The following is a 21,722-nucleotide window of genomic DNA, read 5'->3' as shown; positions in this document are numbered from 1 at the left end:
GTGTAATATAGGAGTGAATTACTGAAAGTCTCCAAAATGTTCTGGGTTATCAGCTTTAAGAAAACTGCTAAATTTAGAATGATATGATATATCATTCTGTCTAGTAGTCTGGAACAAATATTTAAAAGACTGAAAGACAGATCTTACTGGTTGGTTTAAAAAAAGAGGAGACATGACAGTCAACATCACATTTAGGTGAGACTCATCACAGGAAGTCTATTGTAATAGAAACAAGCAGGCATAAATAATTTTTTAAAAAATACAGCATTTTTTAATGCAAATTCAACAAAATTATATGTTTTTAGATGCCTAAAAATCGCTGCTTTTCCTCGTATGGAACCTCTGCCTGAATACCTTTTAGAAAAATTGACAAAAGACTGCACAGATTAAGCTGTCAGACAGTAATCACTGTTAAGCCTCTTACCTGACCTTACTACAAAATTGGTATTGGAATGCTTTGTTTAAAAAAAAAAAAAACCACCTAAATGAGGTATAGTGTAAGAGAAAAGTTAAATTGAATGCTAACCTATTGATACTGTTTTGAAAACTGTTTTATTGTAAGAATATAAAATGTTATGAAAAAGTATGGATTGATTTTTGATAAGGCTAACTACTTTGCAGCTACTTCAACAGTTGCCTATCTTGAAGGATCAGGGTGTTTTAGTTAATATGTTAATGTTTTTATTGATGTTAGGCTTAATGTACATAGAAACACACAGTGTCAAATCATCTTTCTGTTTATAAGCATGTGTGCATGTCATTACAGTGCTGAGAAGTACATGCAGTGTATACATGCAGCTCATTCTTAAATATGTATGTATAACTTCATCAGCCATAATGGGAGTTGCACAGGAATATTGAAGTGAAAAAAATAGCTTGGCCAAACTTTCTAAGGTATTCAGCAAGTCCTTGAATATCAAAAGAATGTAGCATTCCAACAGTGAAGAGAATATTGAAAAATAAGATAAAATAAAATAAGATAAAATACTGATATCTCCTTCTGCTATTTATCTAGTAGAGATAGCTCTACTAGCAATAGCTCAACGAAGAGATGAAGGAAGTAAAGCAATCATTTAAAGCATAAGCCTGGCTTCATTAATTTTTAAGTGACAGATACTAACAGTCTGATGCAACCAAACTTGTTCTAAAGATGCCAGCTCAGTCCAGTCAGGTGGCTGAATATGAGCCATGAAGTTGCTGAAGACCTGTTTGTCAATACTTTTTCTCCCTTGTCTTTTGCTTAAAAGCTTAAAGTGTACCACAAAGTTTTTTATAAATATGGCTGGCAAACTACCTCAAGGCCAACAAATATACACAGTGAATCACAAGGACATTTTACCTATTGGGAATGTGGAGTATCCAGGTGAAATATAAAAGTATACTTCAGGTATACATTAGGTAACTGAACTGGCTCACAAGGTAAGATCCAGACAAGCTGGATGAGGTTTAGGTAGCTGTGTTTTATCGGTTAGTTTAGACTATCCATGATATCTCAGTAGGCCCCTCTTTGGCTGATCTTGGAGCTGTCAAGATAATGCATCCAGCACAGCTCCGTATCCCCCTGGCTTGACAAGCAGGGTGTCTAGCTACTGCCTATGCCTTACAGCAAGCCAGAGTTTAGACAAAGAGTCATCTGAGCCTTGGTTGTAAGCACATCAGCAGTTCTAATGTAAAAAGTGTAGATTACTGGGTGAGACAGAACTGCAAGTATGTAAGCCCGAGTCAGGCCTAGGAGCAAGGTTGCTCTTTCCCAGGCAACACCTTCAGCTGGTGGCCGTTTTTTAAAGGGTCAGCCCTAAGACCGCAGCAGCGGACACCTTATTTCGGAAGAAGCTCCCAGGGTCTTGATCCCAGTAGGCGGGCATACCTAATGTGCAGTCGTGAGTCTGCATCCTTGCTCCCACAGAGGCGGCTCAATCACACCTTTCTGTCAAGCATTTCTTAATCTAAGAACCTAACTTTCTGTGGTATTAAAAATCTCATTACTTAGTCTGTGTTCTGCAGACAGGCATATGTTTTTAGTGCCTGAAGTAGGTGGGAAAAAACTATTCAAGTATTAAGTTACTTATTGCTATTGTAAAATCAGGAGCAATTCAATTATTTTACCAATATTTATATGAAAAAAAAAGCTTTTAGATGAAGAAGTAACATAAAGTCTTTATCACCAATACAAGTCCACAGTTGTAGGAATAAAGGGATTTGGATTTTGTGCAAGATTTCATCCAAATTTGATAAAAATAGTCAACAACATATAGTCAACAACAGTGAGAACATTATTCTCCTTCCATTTTTTCATCACTGCAATGCTGAGCTGGCACTAGCAATGGTAGCACTGAGAAACTGTTTTTCAAAAAAAATAAAATAGGAATAGTCTTATAAGTAGGAGTAAAATAAAGAAACACTGCAAGTTCATTTTAACCAGGCAAAACACTTCTTTTTTTACTGTGTTCTGCATGGCCCCTGGGAGAACATATTTCATTATGGGACATCAGCCACTTAGCTATCTAGTAATTAAGCACTGTACAAAAATGTATAAGAATCTAACATATAAGAATCTAAGCTAAGTCTCTGACATCCAGGTTTTACTTCAAATAAAACTCACATGAGATAATAAAAAATCCAGTGAAGAATTATCAAACCATAGAAAACAGAGTTAAATGGAGCTGCAAGAGTTCATTTAGTTCACATATCTGCTCCAAAACAGGATCAGGTTTATACAAAACATGGCTGCCATGTAGTTGTCTAACCAGTCTTTTAAAATCTTCAAAAACTATTTGGCCCACTCTCCCACAAGCAGACAGAACAACACTTACTATCAGAAAAGGGGATTCTACTAGGAAACGTGTATTTGGGAGGTGGGCAGGAGGGAAGAGGCAAATTGGGCAAATTAATTGATAATTAATTTGATAAATTGATAATTAATTTGATAAAAATTTAGATATTTGGTAGTTTCATCTGTTTTCTCTTAGAACTGGGAGGTTAGTTGAGTGTTTTTTAATGTAATCTCAGTTCAGTTTATGGATGAAGAATTGTAGATCTGCCTATGTCATGCAAAAAAAGTCAGAGTTTACCCAGATAGCATCAAAGGGCTTTATTACTTATTTTCAGTACTTCATTGATGTTATATTTAGTGGCTCATTTAGAAATCAATTTTCATTGTCAGAGGTTTTAGGAAATGGCAACTATTAAAGGTGTATAATACCAACACTTGCGTGCTTCTAAGTTTTGTTTTGTGTATCTTCTTAATTAGAATGATATGGAATATAACAAAAAGAATGTCAATTATCACTTTAAATAATAACCATGTTGGATTTATACATATTCACATGCAAATGAAACTTTATAAGTAAAAAGGAGGGATGAATCATTTTTAATTTTTTAATGGATTTCTTATTTTTAAGTTCTCATTACAGTGCATGGAAATTAGTAATTAATATAAAAATCTGGATCAAGTTTTGCTGTGAACTTATATTAACATTTCTAATGAAAACTAAAAATACTGTTTGAATCAAAGAGGGAACTGAGGATACAGTATACATTTTGCATATATTAACATTTTATCTCCCATTTCCTCCAAAGGAGAATCTGACCTAGGTACAATGTAATGACCTGAAAATTTCCAAATTAGCAATTACAATATCTAAGCTTTAGACTAAAATATAAGCTCTACCCACATCCTGAAAATTTTGCCTTAAGCTGCCCTTATCATCTTCTAAGGATAATCTCATTCAGAGCAAAGTGTAGTTACAGTCAAGTCAGCTAGAACTGGGGGCCACCTCTTTTGTTATTTGTTTATGCGTTTCTGCCGGGTTGTTTTGGTTTTGTTATTGTTGCTGATCAAAACCAACAGTAAGATGAATTCAAAAAATGACATTGTTAAAGCCAGCATCTTGAAGGAATTAATGTAAGCCTGAACCCATCCTTTAGAGTTGTAATCTAGCTGCCTCTAAGTCTCTGTATCTATAAAAGTAATAACTCATACCAGTTACGGCTGAGTTTCTGTGTTCCTTCATGGGATTCAGGATTTGAAGGGTATAAGAGAGTAAGATAGCTTATCATAAAATGTCTGACAGCGCATACATCAGGAGGGTTTACTGGATAAAGATGCAATCTTTGTCCATCTGCTCAAGACAGTTTATAACTTTCTTATTCTTTTGCAGATCACCTACAAAGCAGTCAGTTCCTTTGACCCAGAAATAGATTTATCCAATCAAAGTGGACGGGTCTCAAAGCTAGGAAATGAAACGCACTATCTCTTCTTTGGACTGTATCCTGGCACTACCTACTCTTTTACCATCAGAGCCAGCACAGCTAAAGGTTTTGGACCTCCAATCACAAATCAATTCACCACAAAAATATCAGGTATTTGTTTAAAGAGTATTATTGTTTGCTTACAATATAATGACATGGGTAATTCTTTCATTGCTTATTTCTTCCTCAGGATTTTACAAGCAGCAAATTGAAAAAAAGTAAAATAAGTGTTCATCCCTGAAGATGCAAAAGTGACATACCTGAAAAACTTCCAAGTGCTTAAATATCTGCTAGTACTTTGAAATTCCTATTCACAACTGTAATTTACCACCCAAGATACCCTATGAATTATGTGCCTACAATCAGTGCCAGTTGCTATTGCAACGTTTAGCATAGGGTTTTGGGGACATGAGGACGAGGGTTCCATTCAGAGCTTATTCAGCCTTGACATGATTCTAAATTAGTATAGTAACAGTGCTGGAAAATCTCTTTAATGAGCCATGAACAATTGAGAGTAGAGCAGAAATACTGTATGTCTAACGCTCTCTTAGGAAGTGCAGCTGACTGCCAGCCAGCATAAGTTCCTAGCAGGCGTGTGGACTGAGGTGGATATGAAACTGTATTAGACAAGAACATCAGGAGTAGTGGTTTTCAGATAAGAGCAGCATGACTCTGTCAGTTCTGCAGATCCATGAACAATATTTTAAAGCCCTCCCAGAGGCAGAGGAACACTATTTCTCTAGCTGATGGGTTGCAATACTATTACATACTCTAAAATGCTTATGTAATTGATGACAAAATGTTTTGCAAAGTTACAGTTGAAATCCCTTTGCTCTTAACTTCTCTACAGTCTCCTTGGGAATTAAAGTGATGGTTGAACTATGGCTCTTTGGTAATGTTTAAAGAAAATTGCCTTATCTATTTGTGGTCAAATTTGCTTTTCAGAAAGGATAAGGGAAAGCATTTGGATACAAAATCTTCTTTCTTTTTACTCTCCGTCTGTATAGTTTTCCCAATCACTCATTAGTGTGAATGGACATGCTTGAAATGAGACAAACCTCCAAGCAACCATCTGGTGAGGTTCTGCAAGCTGTCTTGCCTGCACCCCACTCTCTCATTACTTCATGTTAGTTACTGTGCTAACAGGAATGCTTAAGACTTGTCCTTGGGTAGTTAAAGGCAGTCTCTTGAATTTAAAATAGAAGCAGAATACATGCATTTCTTAGTATCGTTGAAAAACCACAACTGAAATTTTAGCTGGTGAGTATGGTGTCCTTTTCGCAGTGATATAGGCCTGTAATCTCATTGTCTCACCCATAAAGCTTTGAGGCTCTGTGTGTGGCCAGTGTTCTCCATTTTGAAAAGATATGAAATGAAAATCCTGAACATTTATGGATAAAAGATTTCACAGAACCTTTTTAGAACATATGAGGTGGCAACAGTACATTCTGACCAATTTCTAAATTGAGTCATTGCATTTTAATTTGTCTGGCTCTAGACTGCATTTTCCTAGTCTTAATTTCCTGTCTTAAGTTGATGAGTAGTACTATTCTGTACTGTAAATAGTTGCCATGTTTCATTCTACAGTTGTGTGATTGGCATTGATGGATGAAATGATCTGTATGTAAATAAGCGTTACTAAAAGCAGAGCTAGTAGCCATGCCTTCTATCAAAATTGATGGGCACTCTATTGGAAGACTCTGTTTTCTGTTGCATATAACTTTGTGAAAAGACAGCTGTGCAGGCTGAAATTTTTTATGATGCTTTTCTCACCCAGAAGAATTTCATCCGTTTCAGGAACATGGCTGACAAACTGAAAAATTATTGTGACCAACACATTACTGAAGTGTTTTCAAACAGGGTTTTGAATATTTAGCGAGAAGACAGACATTAATCTGAGCCATCACTCTGAAAATCTTTCCAGATTTGAGCAAACTATAAATGTTACAATTTGCACACAAACTGTGGAAACTTGACAGAACTGAGCAGCTTGAGATGCCATCCTCACTAAATAGATTCAGGCTCTGAGCTTAAAGAGTCTTGCCTTGTGTGTACACCAATTCAGTGTGGCCCACCACAGGTACATAGCCTTTAAAATCTTTACCTTTTACTGGGTCTGAGCTTTCTGCTGCTGAAGACCAGGGAGTGCAGTTGCAAAAAATGCGAATAGGAAGAATGTCTCCTGCTTTCTCTATTAATAAGCTCCTTCTTCACTTGTGCACAATGTGGAAGAGGAAGAATACTAACCTAGATGGAACAACAGGAAAAGAATAGATGTTGTCCCAGTATCTGTGGAGAGAAGAAGTAGCCAAGAGTCAAAGGTGGGACTGATAGAACCGCAGCTTATAGCCTAGGCTGATGAATACCAATGAAAAACGATGAAGATGTTACTGGTTTCACAGCAGACTGAACAGTTGTGGACAAAAGCATTAATGCAGTCCTTACATAAATGTATAGGGAAATAAGGATAAAGGCAAGAGAAGTTCGTACATCTTTCAAGTAGGTGCAGGTAATAGTGGGAAGGTGCAAAAGATGGGAATATACACTTTAAAGAGAGAGACTCGTGTTGCTGGAACTATTTAATCTGCTAGAGGAGTTTAAGAATTATACAGCTACCTAACAGGTCAAGGGAGGTGATTCTCCCCCTCTACTCTGCTCTTTTGAGACCCAACCCGGAGTACTACATTCAGCTCTGGGCCACCAGCACAAGAAGGACATGGATTTGTTGGAGCACATCCAGAGGAGGGCCACGAAGAATATCAGAGGGCTGGAGCACCTCTCCTAGGAAGAGAGACTGAGAGAGCTGGGGGTGTTCAGCCTGGAGAAGAGAAGGCTTCAGGGTGACCTCATTGCGGCCTTTCAGCACCTATAGGGGGCCTCCAAGAAAGCTGGAGAGGGACTCTTTTATCAGGGAGTGTAGTGACTGGACACAGGGTAAAGGTTTTAAACTGAAAAAGAGTAGGTTTAGATTAGATATTATGCAGAAGTTCTTCACTCAGAGGGTGGTGAGGCACTGGCACAGGCTGCCCAGAGAAGCTGTGGATGCCCCATCCCTGGAGGTGTTCAAGGCCAGGCTGGATGGGGCTTTGGGCAACCTGGTCTGGTGGGAGGTGTCCCTGCCCATGGCAGGGGGGTTGGAATGGGGTTGTCTTTAGGGTCCCTTCCACTCCAAACTTTTCTATGATTTTATGATACTGTCTGTATGTGGAGCATAATGTACTCTGATTAAGTAATTCACCGTGATACACAATGTGTCCAGCATCTGGAAGATGAAGCTAAATGAATTCAGATGCCACATAAATTTTCGTGTTCAACAATGAGTGTAATTAGCCACTGGGAGAACCCAGAACTAAAGAAAAGATCTTCTCCCCACAAAAATATATTTTCTGTTTCAAGCAGGAATTAATTTAGGAAAGTTCATTGTCCTGCATTATTCCTGTGGTCAAAAAAGGTCATTGCAATGATGACTTTGTGCTTCAGTAGCCATTAAATCTATTAATTGTGTATCATCATTAATAAGGGGACAATAAGGATACAACAGACTGCTAAACAAGCAATTAACTGAGCAGTCTTCCATTCAATATAATGATAAAAATGCAAGTAGGTGATAGAACTGAAAAAAGTAACAACAGTAAAAGACAGTAACTGAGGCATCATTTATTTTAATCACAGCTGTAATTCCTTAATGAAGACACAGTTTGCAAAAGTGCCATTAAGTGTGGCTTCAAACTATGATAAGTTCTCATGGTGATAATCCTTTTTGATTATTGTAAATGATTCCTGTGATGGACAATAGGCCTGTGACAGCTACAGCAGTAGTTAAAATTGCAGAAATGACAAGTTCTGAGAGTGTAGCCTAATACCACAGACACATTGAGAAAGCTGGGCTCACAGTTTCAAAAACTATAGCCACCCTGGCATGCACATTTGCAGATGCTCTTCTTGAAATAATTTCAATTTTCATTTCCAAGTCAGAGACTCTCAGTACTTCCTGAAAACTTACCCTTATTAGGAACTGTTGGCTATCTTGGAATTGACAGTGAGCTAGGATTCCTTTAATTTTTTCACTGAAGTTATTTAAAAGTTGTCTCATATTCGTAACTGAAAGCACATTAGACCTATAATACTGTCTATATTTGCAGGAGTCTTTTGAATTAAATATTCAAATAAAGATACAACTCCTGAAAGAAGAAATATGGGAATAATGATTATTTTTGCCTCTTTTCTTTTCTTATTCTAGCACCCTCTATGCCACCATATGAACTCGAAACACCTTTGAATCAAACTGACAGCACTGTGACAGTCTTGCTGAAACCTGCACAGAGCAGAGGCGCTCCTGTCAGGTACTGGGGGAAAAATCTTTATAAAATTAAAACCAAATTGATTAATTTCTTGAACATGTATTCTGGGGATTTTCTACACAGCAATCAGTGTCTAAATTCATGTCTGTATTAGCTCTAATTAAATTAAATAACTGAAGAAAATGAAAGTGCTTTGATGTTGAGTGTTCGTGTATTGTTTAAAGGATTTGATCCAGATGCAAGTGGCTTGTTCTTTGAAGATAAGGAACAAAGCCATAGTTCTGTTGTGTGGGTGGCTTCTTTAAGGTAATTGCTTACTGCAGTGTTATAAGTTCAAGGGCATATCACATTTTCTATGCTGAGCTACTGTCTGTAATATTCTCTCTTCTTGTTTACTTCACAGATTTAAGATAATCAGCTCTTAGTAAGTTAGCCAATTCAAAAAATATGTACTGTAACATTCATAAAGTATTTACTTTTAATTGACCATGAAAGCAGAAGTAGGGGACAAAAAAAAGGAAAACCAGTAGCTTAGGTTTTTTAGTGTTATATAATGTCTGCTAATGAATTTCCAATTTGCAGTGGTTTATTTCACGGTTTTACACCTATTGTAGTAAAATATGCCTGCTTTTCAGTGAGGAAAACAGAGGATTAGATTATTTTGAATGATAACAAATAAGGAGCTCAATACTCTGAAGAGAAGAAAATACAGATGAGTGAAATACATTTTTTTCAGAGGTTTAAGATGCTTTTCCTTTTGACTAACGATGGAGCCTCAATAATGGTCAATCCTTTTGTTACTACTGAGAAACGTTTCCAGCTGTAGTGAATGACTATCAGTTATTTCCATCTTGCTGCTGAGGTTTTGGTAATTTCTCTTAGCCTGGAAAATACAGATCTGTTATAGTCATATATACATAAATTAACATTTTGGAGGCATTTCATCAGAATATTCCATTTTTTTTTTTTTTGTATTACGCAATATTCATCATTGCATTACATATTACATGTTTGTATAGATGAATGTATGTATGTCTTTATTTAGGAAATGTCATACTGTTGGTCATTCAGACAACTTTTTAAAAGGAAAGTATAGCACTTTGAGGAGGTCTGAACAAGCTGAGAAAAAAAAAACAGAAAGCAATTACAGCAGATATAGTGGAACTGTTTGATTTAGCAAATTAGATTATAAACCGAATGATTTGATATTTGTCTTCCTTTATCTCCTAAAGTGTGGTATAGTCTTTCTGCATTCAGGCATCTGGATCAAAATAATACTGTTTGGACTCATTTTTGTTTAAACACAAATATGCAGGACCATAAATAAAAAAGTTTCATTCCTTCGAACTGCATCATGAACTAAAGATGATTGACTCCTATAGCAGTAGTGACACATCAGAAGCTTCACTGACAACAGAAAGAAGCTAGTTAGGAGATTAAAGTACACCAAATAAGGGGATGAGTGGTTAAGAAAATAAGAAGAGGGATTTAAAGTAACATGAAGATTTAGAATTGACAGAAACAGATGAACACAGCAGCAAATTTACTGAGGTCCTTTGCAACAGGTCTTAAATGAAAGCTGACTGCAAACTCTTAATGTAAATACTTCGTGAAGCAGAGAATGAAAATTAAAGTAAGAATTTCTCAATACTTTTAACATTTTATTGTGCATTAGACTCTCAAGTATATTGTCATTGCATAGCTTGCAGAACACATTCTGCATATGGATGTCATCATCTTAATCTATATTCATTGGGTGTTAAAAGTTTAGTCATACTTCATTTATGCACATCACTAAGAATGATGCCTTGTGTATTGATTCTGCTACAAGCACCAGCTTGGTTAATGCAGGTTTTTGAAACTGCACTAAACTTGCAGTGTAAATGATTGTTGTTGTTCTATTGATCAGCACGTCAGCCATGTCACATAAAATTCTTTAATTCCTGAGATGGATAAGGAGTGCACAAATTCTGCCATTCAAGGCAATGAAGCTAATACCTGAGGTCACTCAGTATTCCAGCTTTTTTTTTTTCTGTGATTAAATTCTTTTTCTCTAATCAAATATGAAAAATCCTGATATCTCCTACCTTATTTAGAATCCTCTCACAACCACCACAACATAAAAGGAGAGAAAGGGCAATGCTGCTTGTTTAAATGTTGCTTCAAAAAACAGACTTTATAGAAATATTCAGGAAGCTCTGTTTACAATGATAAAGTACACATTAATCATGAAGGCCAAATGGCATTCCAGGTTGTTTTAGAATTTGTAAGACTGGACATGATTAAAATCTATTTTGTCAGAGTTTTAATACAACAAATACTGCTTGCTTTGTCTTCAATTTCAGGTCTTAAGGCAGTTGCTGTGTTTATTTCAAGGAGATTATTTTGGAATTATGTATGTTTAAAGCAGTAGTGCATTCAGTAATGATGCATATATGTATTTACTTAACAGTTGGCTAAGCTATTCTGATTTCTAGAATGATTTTAATTTGCAAGGCTTTTTTTTTTTTAATTTAATATGATGTCTCTTTGGAAATTGTGTGATATATGTGTAATTGTGGATTTTTTTCCAGAGATACATGCATATAAGAGTCAGTAAAGTTCTAAATAATTTGCGTAAAAAGCATACAACTGTGAATATTTTTATATAAGGGCTATTCAACATATGTTGAGGTACTCACACTTTCATGGCAATATCACTTTTACCGTTCACTTCTCCAGTGCAAATTAGTGTAACATTTGAAAGATCCTGTGGCCAGATCTTCTGCAGGTCCATAGGTTGGTCAGTTCCAGTTACTTCAAGTAAGGAATGCTAATTTATTGCAAAGATCTGGCTCATACACAGGAATGAAAAATGTAATGCTCAATGACTGCATGCATTTAGTGTTATTTATGTATTCATCTATGTTAGAAAGAGCTTTAGATTGTTTGCTGCATTCCATTATAAAAGGTTCTTGTGACCTTCTCTGGAAAAGTTTTCTTGCAAGCTTTTAGCATCAGCGGCAGAAGCAAGTCTTCTTTGTCACATAAATTTCCATTCAGTCTTGCCACGATAAAGGTTGAGTGTTTCCACTTCTTTTATCTGACTAGCATAATCAGCAAAATGCTGTCACCATACCACCCTCCTCCTGCTATTCAGAGCCACATCCTTAAAAAGTGGTAAATGTAAATATCCCAAAGATTTTGTCCCAGATAATACCGGAAACACCTGGTGATAGCAAGCCCTCTGGGAACAGCACATTGGGGGAAGGAGCAAGAAGGATAAAAGACAAGGCAAGACCATCCAGGCTCTGCTCTGCCTTCTGGTCTTTGGTGAGTTTGTGGATAGCACTTGACCCTTCTCATCTTACAGTGCAGAGCTTCTCTCAGCAGGATTTGCCCCATAAAACTCTTCCAAACAATTAATGCCCCATTTAGGCACTCTTTCTGCTCTTGTAGACACCACAAACAGCTGGGACCTTCCAGCCAGAAGTAAGAGAAGTAGCCAAACAGAGCTAATTGTATCAGCTAACCACATCCTCGATGCCATGCTTGGCATTTTGGATGCCTGAGTATTTTTTGCACCGACTGGGGTCAGTCTAAAGAAACCATACACAGATAAAGTGAATCATGTGAGTTGGGAGCGTGCTAAAGTGAAGGCAGTCTTTTTATTTTTAATTCCTCCTCTTTATCATTGGTGTGCCCAACTTCTTCAGCACGTCGATTGGGTGACCTAAAAAAGGAACAGCTCTTACTGGGAAAATGAGTCAAACATCTCTTTATTTGAAGTGCTTGATTTTGAAACTTAACTTACCTTTAATCTCTCTTCCCTGAAGAAGTAATTTATATTATATTTCAGCTCAAAAGGCTATATTAAGTTATTAGGTATTTTGAAGTGCAGCTGAAAACGACCTTAGAAATTTCAAACTACATGTTATCTAAAGCGATAAGCACTCCTTTCTACTACTTAGTTGGGTAAACATTTCATGGCATGCTCAAATTGTCTAAATTCCACAGAGATTAGAGCAATTAGAACAATTTCTTATTGGCCTAAGCCAGACCTTTAAAGGCACCCTGTAAATACTAGGTTCATTGTCATAGCTGGAATTAAGGCCCTCTGCATATAGTCCCAGGGATGGGAACAGCATGATTCATCTTAAGATTCATAGTGTAAAGAAACCTCCGTCAGCTCGAGCGCGGGTAGCATGTCATTCTGTATGTGGCTTAGCCGTTTCAGCACCACTCGTAGTATAATGGCTCTTCACTGAATGACACAGGAGACCTAATTCCTACCCACTGGCTGGCAGTAAGAAGAAGTAAATTAAACTGAGATTGTCACCTTTGAAATGCAAAGACTCCTTTGTAACACAGAAGTTCCCCACTAGAACCACTGTGCACTGCACATGAAGCAGAGGTCACAGTTGCTCTCATCCCTGCCACACACATTGCAGGGAAGAAAGACGTATCTTAGGGCCTCATCTCTTTCTTCCAGCATCACCAGTGCTATGAATATCAGCCAGATAGGTGTTTGGCCACCCCCTTTGCTTGGTCACTGTGTCTGCTCGCTTTCTCATAGGATGACAGCAGGAGTTTGCAGTCCTTGTGCCATGTCAGTTAGGACATGCGATACAGCTGAGACACTTCCATCTGAAGAAGTGGGGTCATCTGAAGCCTGAGAGACAGCTCCTAGAAGCCTTCTTTTAGGAAACAAATCTGACAGTCAGCCTTCTAGTGAAGCCACTAACTTCCTGCATCCTTGAAGCGTGTGGTCTTCACAAGAGCACCCGCCTGGTCAACAGATCAGCAGATTAAACGGTTTCGCTGGCAATCAAGAAAGCCAGCAAGCTTTGCATGCTTGCTAGTGTACACAAGCTAGCAAGCCAGCCAGGCTGTTCAGAGACCAGCGACAGATATCATTAGAACTCAATAAGCAGCAGGGCTTCCAGCAGCCTGAATGCAAATGTTTCAGGGTATTTTCCATAGCCTTGAAGAGACCGTGGGGCACTGACGTTATTGTGAGTACATGGCAACCACAGAGCTGGGCCTCAAAGGTGCAAGCCACTTTTCAGAGAAGAGGTTCTGCAGTCTGAGTTTCTGTGTTGCGTGGTAAAAGAGCAGGATCCCATGCATGTATTACAGAGGCAGACATCAATATTATTATAAATTCAGGATAAGTGAACAAATGAGCTTTGAAATAGGAGAATGCTGGTTTACACAATGAGAGACATGTTAGCACTCTGTGTGGACAAAAACACGGCAACCGCAAATGCAAATAAAAGCATTACAAAACCTGTATTTTTAGCTCTGATCTCTCACAATTCCTACTTACTGTGTTATGTAATACTAGCATGTTATTGTAATTTCCTTCAATTCCCAGTGACATGACAAGGGTTGTAATGCAGTAATGAGAAAAAAAGCAAACCTCATGTAGACACAGCTGAGGAGAGAAATATCAAAAGTATACAGTAATGGGAAAGACTTGGAAAGCTTCCCAATAAACTGAAAAGTGAACTTTGGCCTTTCAAGAGCTCACTGATAAAATAGTACAGGTGATGTTTGGTGGATTTATGATAAATAAATTGTTACGTTGAAATAATGTTACTATACATGTTCAAAGAGCATTAGTAACTCATTAGCGTTCTGAAATGTCATGTCCAAAATACAGCCTTTTGAAATACTGTGAGACCACTAGGCCTAAAGAGCATGAAGGGAACTTACTGTCTGTTCTTTTATTTGCTTGTCACAAGCATCCTTTCTATAGTTTAAGGGTCTGTAAACATAAAGAGTTGAGTTGTGTGCTGTAGGGTCAGCTCCTACCTGCAAACTGTATTTCGAAATCATAGCTTTACAACTTGTAAGGCAGCCAGTAAACTTTTTTGAGGATGTCTGTGATACAGCAGGGATGAGGTTTTATTGATGCCCGTAATTGTCACTTCTTTATAGCAACAAGTATAATTATTTACAGCAGAAGGGTCAATTTCAGTTTCATTGAGGGAACAGTACAATAATTGCTTATGCTGTAAAAATGCTGTAATTCTTTTTTGTTATGCAGTAGAACTTGTCCTTGGGTTTTTACTGTGACTTGAGTTAGAATTTATGGTACGTGTTGCCTGGGCACGAGCAGTGCAGTTTCACATGTCCTGCTGACTTATTCAGAAATTTCCATGGCCCTTTTACTGTGATGTCTCACAGTCCCAGGGTAAATGGAGCATTGATTCCTGTGTCAATGAGAACCCAGCACAACACTATCTGTCATTTAGCAATGCGATTAATAGAAATTTATCTATTATAAATAAAGCAAGCTAGCTGGAGCAATTCCAGAACAAAAGAGAGAATAGATTATTCTGTTTCTCTGAAGAGATTATTTTTCAGTTTCATAACTCACCAATACTTTCTCAAGGGCTTGGATATAAATTGTCATCTGAAAAATTTGCAACACTGTTATGATGCTCTGCTTTTTTTTCATTTGTATTTTGATTCCTTCCTTCTACATGCTGGCCTTAAGTAGGATGCAGTGCAGTGGAGATGATACATTTGCCTAATTCCTAATGATAGTCTTTTCTATGTTGCTCACCTCTCGCTCTGACAGCATGCCAATCTAGTTCAGTGAGGCTCTTCTCCACTAACATCCTGTGGACCATTAGGTTTTTCCAGTCTCCCTGGTGAAGGCTGAAGTCCCATAGCAATTCAGCTTGTGAATAATAACCTCTTGGAACTCATACCATTTTCACTAGCTCTGGAATGCCAACTTCAGTCAGAATTGTTAAAACATGTTTTTATTGAATCTACTTATTAAAATGAATGGCTCAGACTCTGAGTGCACACAGACCACTGTCATTTTTTCCACGGCCACTTTCCAAGGAACATCTACTCAGACCTTTGAGGGCCATATTTAGCCTACCGAAGTTCAGACTTTAGGTCAGCATATTTACTTGTGAATTTTGGATGCCCTGTACCATTTTCTAGTACTGAGGCCAGCTGGCTGACATCAGCCCACGTTCAGCTCCCAGGCAGAAGGACCATCTACAAACTGCCAGTTGGGAAAGGGCCCTGATCCATATCCAGAAATTTTGGTGAGAGTGAGTGATAAATGGCTGATGCCAAAGCCCCTCTGGAAGCCATTCAAACCATTTAACACGGAGGGTGGTGTACCATTGGTCTACTGTGGTGAATGGAGTCAAATCTGGTTGGAGGCCGGTCGCTAGTGGAGTCCCCCAGGGCTCGGTACTGGGGCCGGTCCTCTTTAATATCTTTATTGATGATCTGGATGAGGGCGTCCAGTGCACCCTCAGTAAGTTTGCAGATGACACCAAGCTAAGTGCGTGTGTCGATCTGCTCGAGGGCAGGAAGGCTCTGCAGGAGGATCTGGATAGGCTGGAGCGATGGGCTGAGGCCAACTGTATGAAGTTCAACAAGGCCAAGTGCCGGGTCCTGCATCTGGGGCGCAACAACCCCAAGCAGAGCTACAGGCTGGGAGATGAGTGGCTGGAAAGCTGCCTGGCAGAGAAGGGCCTGGGAGTACTGGTTGATAGTCGGCTGAATATGAGCCAGCAGTGTGCCCAGGTGGCCAAGAAGCATCCTGGCCTGCATAAGAAGCAGTGTGGCCAGCAGGTCTAGGGAAGTGATTGTGCCCCTGTACTCGGCTCTGGTGAGGCCGCACCTCGAGTATTGTGTTCAGTTTTGGGCCCCTCGCTACAGGAAGGACATGGACGTGCTCGAGCGAGTCCAGAGAAGGGCGACCAAGCTGGTGAGGGGTCTGGAGAACAAGTCTTACGAGGAGCGGCTGAGGGAGCTGGGCTTGTTCAGCCTGGAGAAGAGGAGGCTCAGGGGCGACCTTATCGCTCTCTACAGTTACCTTAAAGGAGGCTGTAGAGAGGTGGGGGTTGGTCTGTTCTCTCATGTGCCTGGTGACAGGACGAGGGGGAATGGGCGAAAGTTGCGACAGGGGAGGTTTAGGTTGGATGTTAGGAAGTACTTCTTTACCGAAAGGGTTATTAAGCATTGGAACGGGCTGCCCAGGGAGGTGGTGGAGTCACCATCCCTGGAGGTCTTTAAAAGACGTTTAGATGTAGAGCTTAGCGATATGGTTTAGTGGAGTACTTAGTGTTAGGTCGGAGGTTGGACTCGATGATCTTGAGGTCTCTTCCAACCTAGAAATCTGTGATACTGTGATACTGTGATACTTAATATCCTATTATGCATATAGCCTAAGTGCGTTGTAGGCAGCTCAGTCCTAGTAAGTCAGCGAGCCTGTTCTCAGCCATTCCTATGTTCTCAGTAAACCAGTAGAGATCTCTAAGTGGGAGTACAAAGCTCCTCCTGTGCAAAGCAAAAGACCTGAAATCCTGTTCCTTTCTCCCAGGACTTTTAATATGCTTTATTTTAGATGGTCATTGAATAAAAACAGAAATGATTGACAAAATAAGGAGAGTCTCCATTTGATCAGACAAATTCAATCATGAATGCTCGCTTTCTGCTTCTCTGATTCTTAAACTTCAGGCCAACCATAGTAGGAGGAGACTAACACAATCTGGGTGGTTGGAAGTTGGGAGTGGTATGGTGAAAGCCTCTCAGTTTGAACATGGTGTTGAACCCTGGTCACTAGGTTTTGAGAACACTGCTCAGACCATTGGGTTATTGTGGAAAGAGCAGGCCTGACTGCCACACATCTCTGCGGAGAGACCTTAGAGATTTCTGTCTTAAGCAGATGTAGACCTGTGCTATAAAGCCCTGAAAAAAGAGTGCCTTTTAGGTGTTTAAATATAAGAATCTACTTCTGGCTGAGCTTAGGCAGTTCCTCTCTTACAGTCTCATTGATCACCTGGAAGAGACTGCAGGAGAGGTAGAATCCTACCTTCATCTCTCTGAGTAGCACTCTTGAGTATTTAAAAAACATGTTTCTCTTTCTCAATGAGGGTGTAGGAGACTCAGGTGTATTTCCTGTGCACTTTCCTTGAAAGAGAAGAGTGTTTAGTTTTAAAACCAGACTGAAGAATTTAGGGACCATAACTAAAGAGTGATGAGTATCACTGGAAGTTACTGCATTGCATGGTGTAAAAAGCGTACTCAGTTGATACATACCTGAGTTCCAACACAGAACAACAAGAGCAATCCTTGAAAACACAGGAAAGAGATACCGTTGTCCTGTACTTACTGAAGTATGCCAGGGATTTATTTTCATTTTACTGCGTGCTGTGGAAGGATTGAAGAGGAAGTAAATGAAATGTGTACATTCCATGAGTGAGTGTTCAACGGGATTATGTGGGGATGTACTTTCTGGAGACACTTCAAAGTCATTTTTTGAAGGGAAGTATCGCAGTAGACCAGTGCCGAGTGACCCATTCAGAATTCCTATAACACTGTGGTTAGGAATTGTCAGACACATATAACCCACTGATGTCCTGGAAGCTTTCACTGTTGACAGTCTGTGCATTATGCATGCGCCATCTTCCTGTATCCATCATGTCAACGTGAAATAACATTTTACAATTTAACACTCTATCACTTAGCTACAGGTATATTTTCATGGACATTTGAATCTCATCAGTGTTTTTGCTCTTGAGTGCCAGATTCTGTAATGAGAGATCCCAGGTAAAAAGTGTAGAATCACTTTTAGTGATCGTTCACCTATTTGACTAAATAAGCACTCAGGTCAGTCTTGAAAGTCATATTAGAAGTTGCTTGGTCCCTCTAGATACTGAAGCCTTGGCAGTGTTTCACGTCAATCTTTCTGTCCTTTAGCCATGTCATATGCTTTGTATTTTTCATAGTTCTTGATATTCAGTTGCTTTTCTTTCATAGAATTTAAATTAAATATATATTTTTAAGTGGCTCACAAGAGCTCTAAACCAGTGGCCATGATGTACGTACATATTCATTGCGCTGTATTGTGAAGTGTTGAATTAACGATGGAGAGGTGTCCAATAACATTCTGCATGTTCTGTTCATAAGTATCAAATATAAATGTAACACATTGAAAACCACTTGCCAGTAAAAACAGATCCTACAGCGTTGGATTGGAATAATGTACAGAAAGTACTGAATAGCCTTCAGGATTAACCTACCACAAATAAGATGAAATGCAATGTTTTACATTTACAAGCTAATAACAAGGATACTTGCTGTAAGATGGAGGATTATTTTTGGAAATAACAGTGGAGAAAGTGTGTATTGATGGCCTGTGGTATGACTGTGAGTCATCAAAACATGGCATGGCTGTGGAATAGTCAAATAGACTGCACACAGCAGGTAGGGTTTCCAGCAAAGGTGACAATCTATAAATGACATTATAGAAGACACTGGCAGGAATTTATGTGAACTGCTGTGTACAGCTCTGATATACCGAGAAATACTAATTTATATACTAGCACCATACCAGCAGAGTGTTATGGCATGAATGATCACGGAACTGTTAAACATGTATGTGGAGGGACTCTGAGAGCTAGACTTGTTTCAGCCAGCCAGATAAGATGAAAAGAAGATATGGTTGTTTTCCAAAAAAAAAAAATCAGAGCAATAAATAGAGGAAAAAGAACAATTTCAGTTAAGAGAGCACCTAAACAAACATGTAAATGAATCAAATTTAAAGCCTCTACTCAGTGGTGAACTGAAGCTCTGGAACAGGTATAGATATAAATGTCAGGAAGGTGATGCAAGATAACTTTAAAGAAATGATTATATGATACAGTATTTTATGACAGATGGTCACATGGCACTGTAGTACCCAAAGTCCTTTTTGAGTTTTCTGTATATGTCATCCCCCAATAGGGCAAAAGCTTTGTCAAGAGGGTCGCACATACCAGGGCTGTCTTCATCAGGGAGCCAGAAGACTTATTTTTTAATATAATTTAGGTTACAACATAGAAATAGCCTGTACTATTTAAATGCTTTTTCTGTAGATTCTGTTACAAGGGTACCTCTTCATATTTCAGTTGACCTTAGTTTTTTTTTCCTTCTGGTATTATTTTTTATGAAGAAGTTTATATGAGCCTTTTATTCACTAGCAAACACTAAATGACCGCCTTAAAAAAGATTCTGTTACCAATACACAAATGCGTGGGAGGAGTACTGTGGTTTACAGGACAAAATAATTAGGGGGACTTCCTAACTGTTAGTATAAATAATATTTGATTGAATCATTCTGTGGGCACTAAAACATTTTGATCATGCATTCCATACAAACAAGTGAATGCTTTTATATAATGTTAAGTAATATTAAAGGAGACAAAAGACTAATGAGGAATGCTACCTGGAAAGAGGAAGAAAAACTATAGATGTTCTTAGAGTGAAACACTGCCATTTCCCATACTGGATGCTGAAAGATTATTCATTTTCCTGAACATTAACATGAGGACTTTCTTTCTGTTACAGTGTTCATTTAAGCAGGGAAGAAAACCAGTGGCATTTGCAGCAAGCATCATGACTCTAAAGCATTGCTAAGTAAAAGCTAATCTGTTCAACTGGATTACATTAAATGACATAAAGAAACATTAGAGTCACTTACTCAGCTGTACAACTGAAAGCAGCAACTGTTTAGTCAGGAGCAGTATAAATGCCTCAGCCTGAAACAGTCTCAGAGAATGGTAGGCTAGATGTCTAAGGCACTATAAAGATGTTGAATTTGGGGAGAAATTGCCATGGGGAAATAAGATGAGGGCGAATGATTTAACTGTATTCTCACATCTAGAGCTGAAACTGTTTTCAGGATTGGTCTCATGGGGTAGTAGAAGCACAAGACCTGAATCTGATCTGTATTTAACATCTGTTCTAATCCTAAACTGTGCAAAATCTTTTATCTACGGCCAAATTTCCTGTGGGAAGAGCCATACAGTATCATGCTGCCAGGGTTTCTATGCCACCTAATCCTTCCAGAATCATTCCCAGTGCAGGGAGGAGGAGGAGTTACACCTTCACTCACAGAAGAGAAGGTCAGACTTGTATTTATCCACACAAGTCCTGAGAAACTGGGGACAGTGCTCCAAAAACTGGTTTTCTGTATCTGCCTGCATCATTCTGCACTGCTGATTAGAGTGCCCTGACGAGCCTTTTTGTGCAGAAGAAAGGACAAAATGAACACAGAAAGTAATCTCCATTTCCAAACTGCTGGACTAGGACCCACTGCATTAAAGTTGTGGAAAGAGATGATAACATTGAGAGATGAGAATTTTGTTGTGGTTATTTTTGCTATGGTCCTGCTCTCCCACAGCAGAGTTGGCAGGAGTAAATGTATCTGCTATGCCTTGGGTTGCCTAAGTGATAACACTGGTCTTTTCAGTTGCAACCGAAGCACAAGCATGTGCTGCTTACCACTGAGTCTCCCATGAAAGCATAGCATCTGGTAGAAGGAGAGAATGGACAAATGAGACAACATCTTAAAACAGCGCAGCAGAGCTGTTTGAACTAGTCTCTCAGTGCTCCATGTTGTGTCCCCTGGTTGAATAGATGAAAAACTTTATATCCTCTGCGAGTGCTTTAATGAGCAGTAAACAGTTTTCATGCTTTGAATAATAACAGAAAAAACCTGTTGAAATTGGCTCGTGTATTCATTTAGCTGTCTCAGCAAATATTTTTTTTCTGTGCTGCAAATAAGCCAGCAGGTTGCAGAGCATCCTTGAAGCATTTTCCCTTTACTTTAAAACCACTCTTTTTAATACATTTATTTGCTTTATTCATCAGCCCAATTCAGTAGTAGGTTTCCGGTGCACAATGCTTTGTGGAATATAGAATGATCTTACTGTTTTAGCTTTAACTTTGTATCATAAATCCATTAGCTGATCTGCTGTTCTAAATACTAATTCTTCATTTCTGTGTAATATTCAAGCTCCTTCATCAATTTGCATGTGTGTATTATTTTGCATTCGTAAATAAGAGCTATGCAACTCCATATAGTTAGACGTGAATGTTGTTACATTTCAGTATTTGCAGGAGATCATGGTTTATTGGAAAATATTGAAGTAGATTATTGCTTACTTGTAATCCATTTTTCTTAGCAGAAATTATTTTTTGAATTATAAACCCCTAAATATATTGCAGTAGATATATAGATCTTTATGCTGTGATTTTACATGTATAAGCCATATGTTTGTTTTTCTTACATTTTGCAAACTGAGCATCCCTAGGAATTTGCAGAGAACAGAGTGGAAAACACTGCTCTGGATGCAGCATCTCATATAATAAACATAAATTGGGAGA

General features: G+C 38.6%; 1 protein-coding gene across 21 annotated transcripts in view; it reads left to right on the top strand.

Annotated features, from left to right (window-relative positions):
* PTPRM (protein tyrosine phosphatase receptor type M) overlaps nucleotides 1-21,722 on the top strand; it is a 477,900-nt gene that overhangs the window by 258,533 nt on the left and 197,645 nt on the right. For all 21 annotated transcript variants that reach the window (XM_080579375.1, XM_080579374.1, XM_080579372.1 and 18 more), the window contains 2 exons: nucleotides 4,161-4,362; nucleotides 8,492-8,594. In XM_080579375.1, the coding sequence (XP_080435501.1) occupies nucleotides 4,161-4,362; nucleotides 8,492-8,594 (305 nt within the window). The remainder of the gene's footprint in view (nucleotides 1-4,160; nucleotides 4,363-8,491; nucleotides 8,595-21,722) is intronic.

The sequence above is a fragment of the Anser brachyrhynchus genome (genome assembly GCF_964034855.1).
Source record: "Anser brachyrhynchus genome assembly, chromosome: 2".
In the NCBI taxonomy this organism is placed as follows: domain Eukaryota; kingdom Metazoa; phylum Chordata; class Aves; order Anseriformes; family Anatidae; genus Anser; species Anser brachyrhynchus.
Note: the sequence above shows the minus strand (reverse complement) of the source record. Positions and strands in the feature narration are given on the sequence as shown.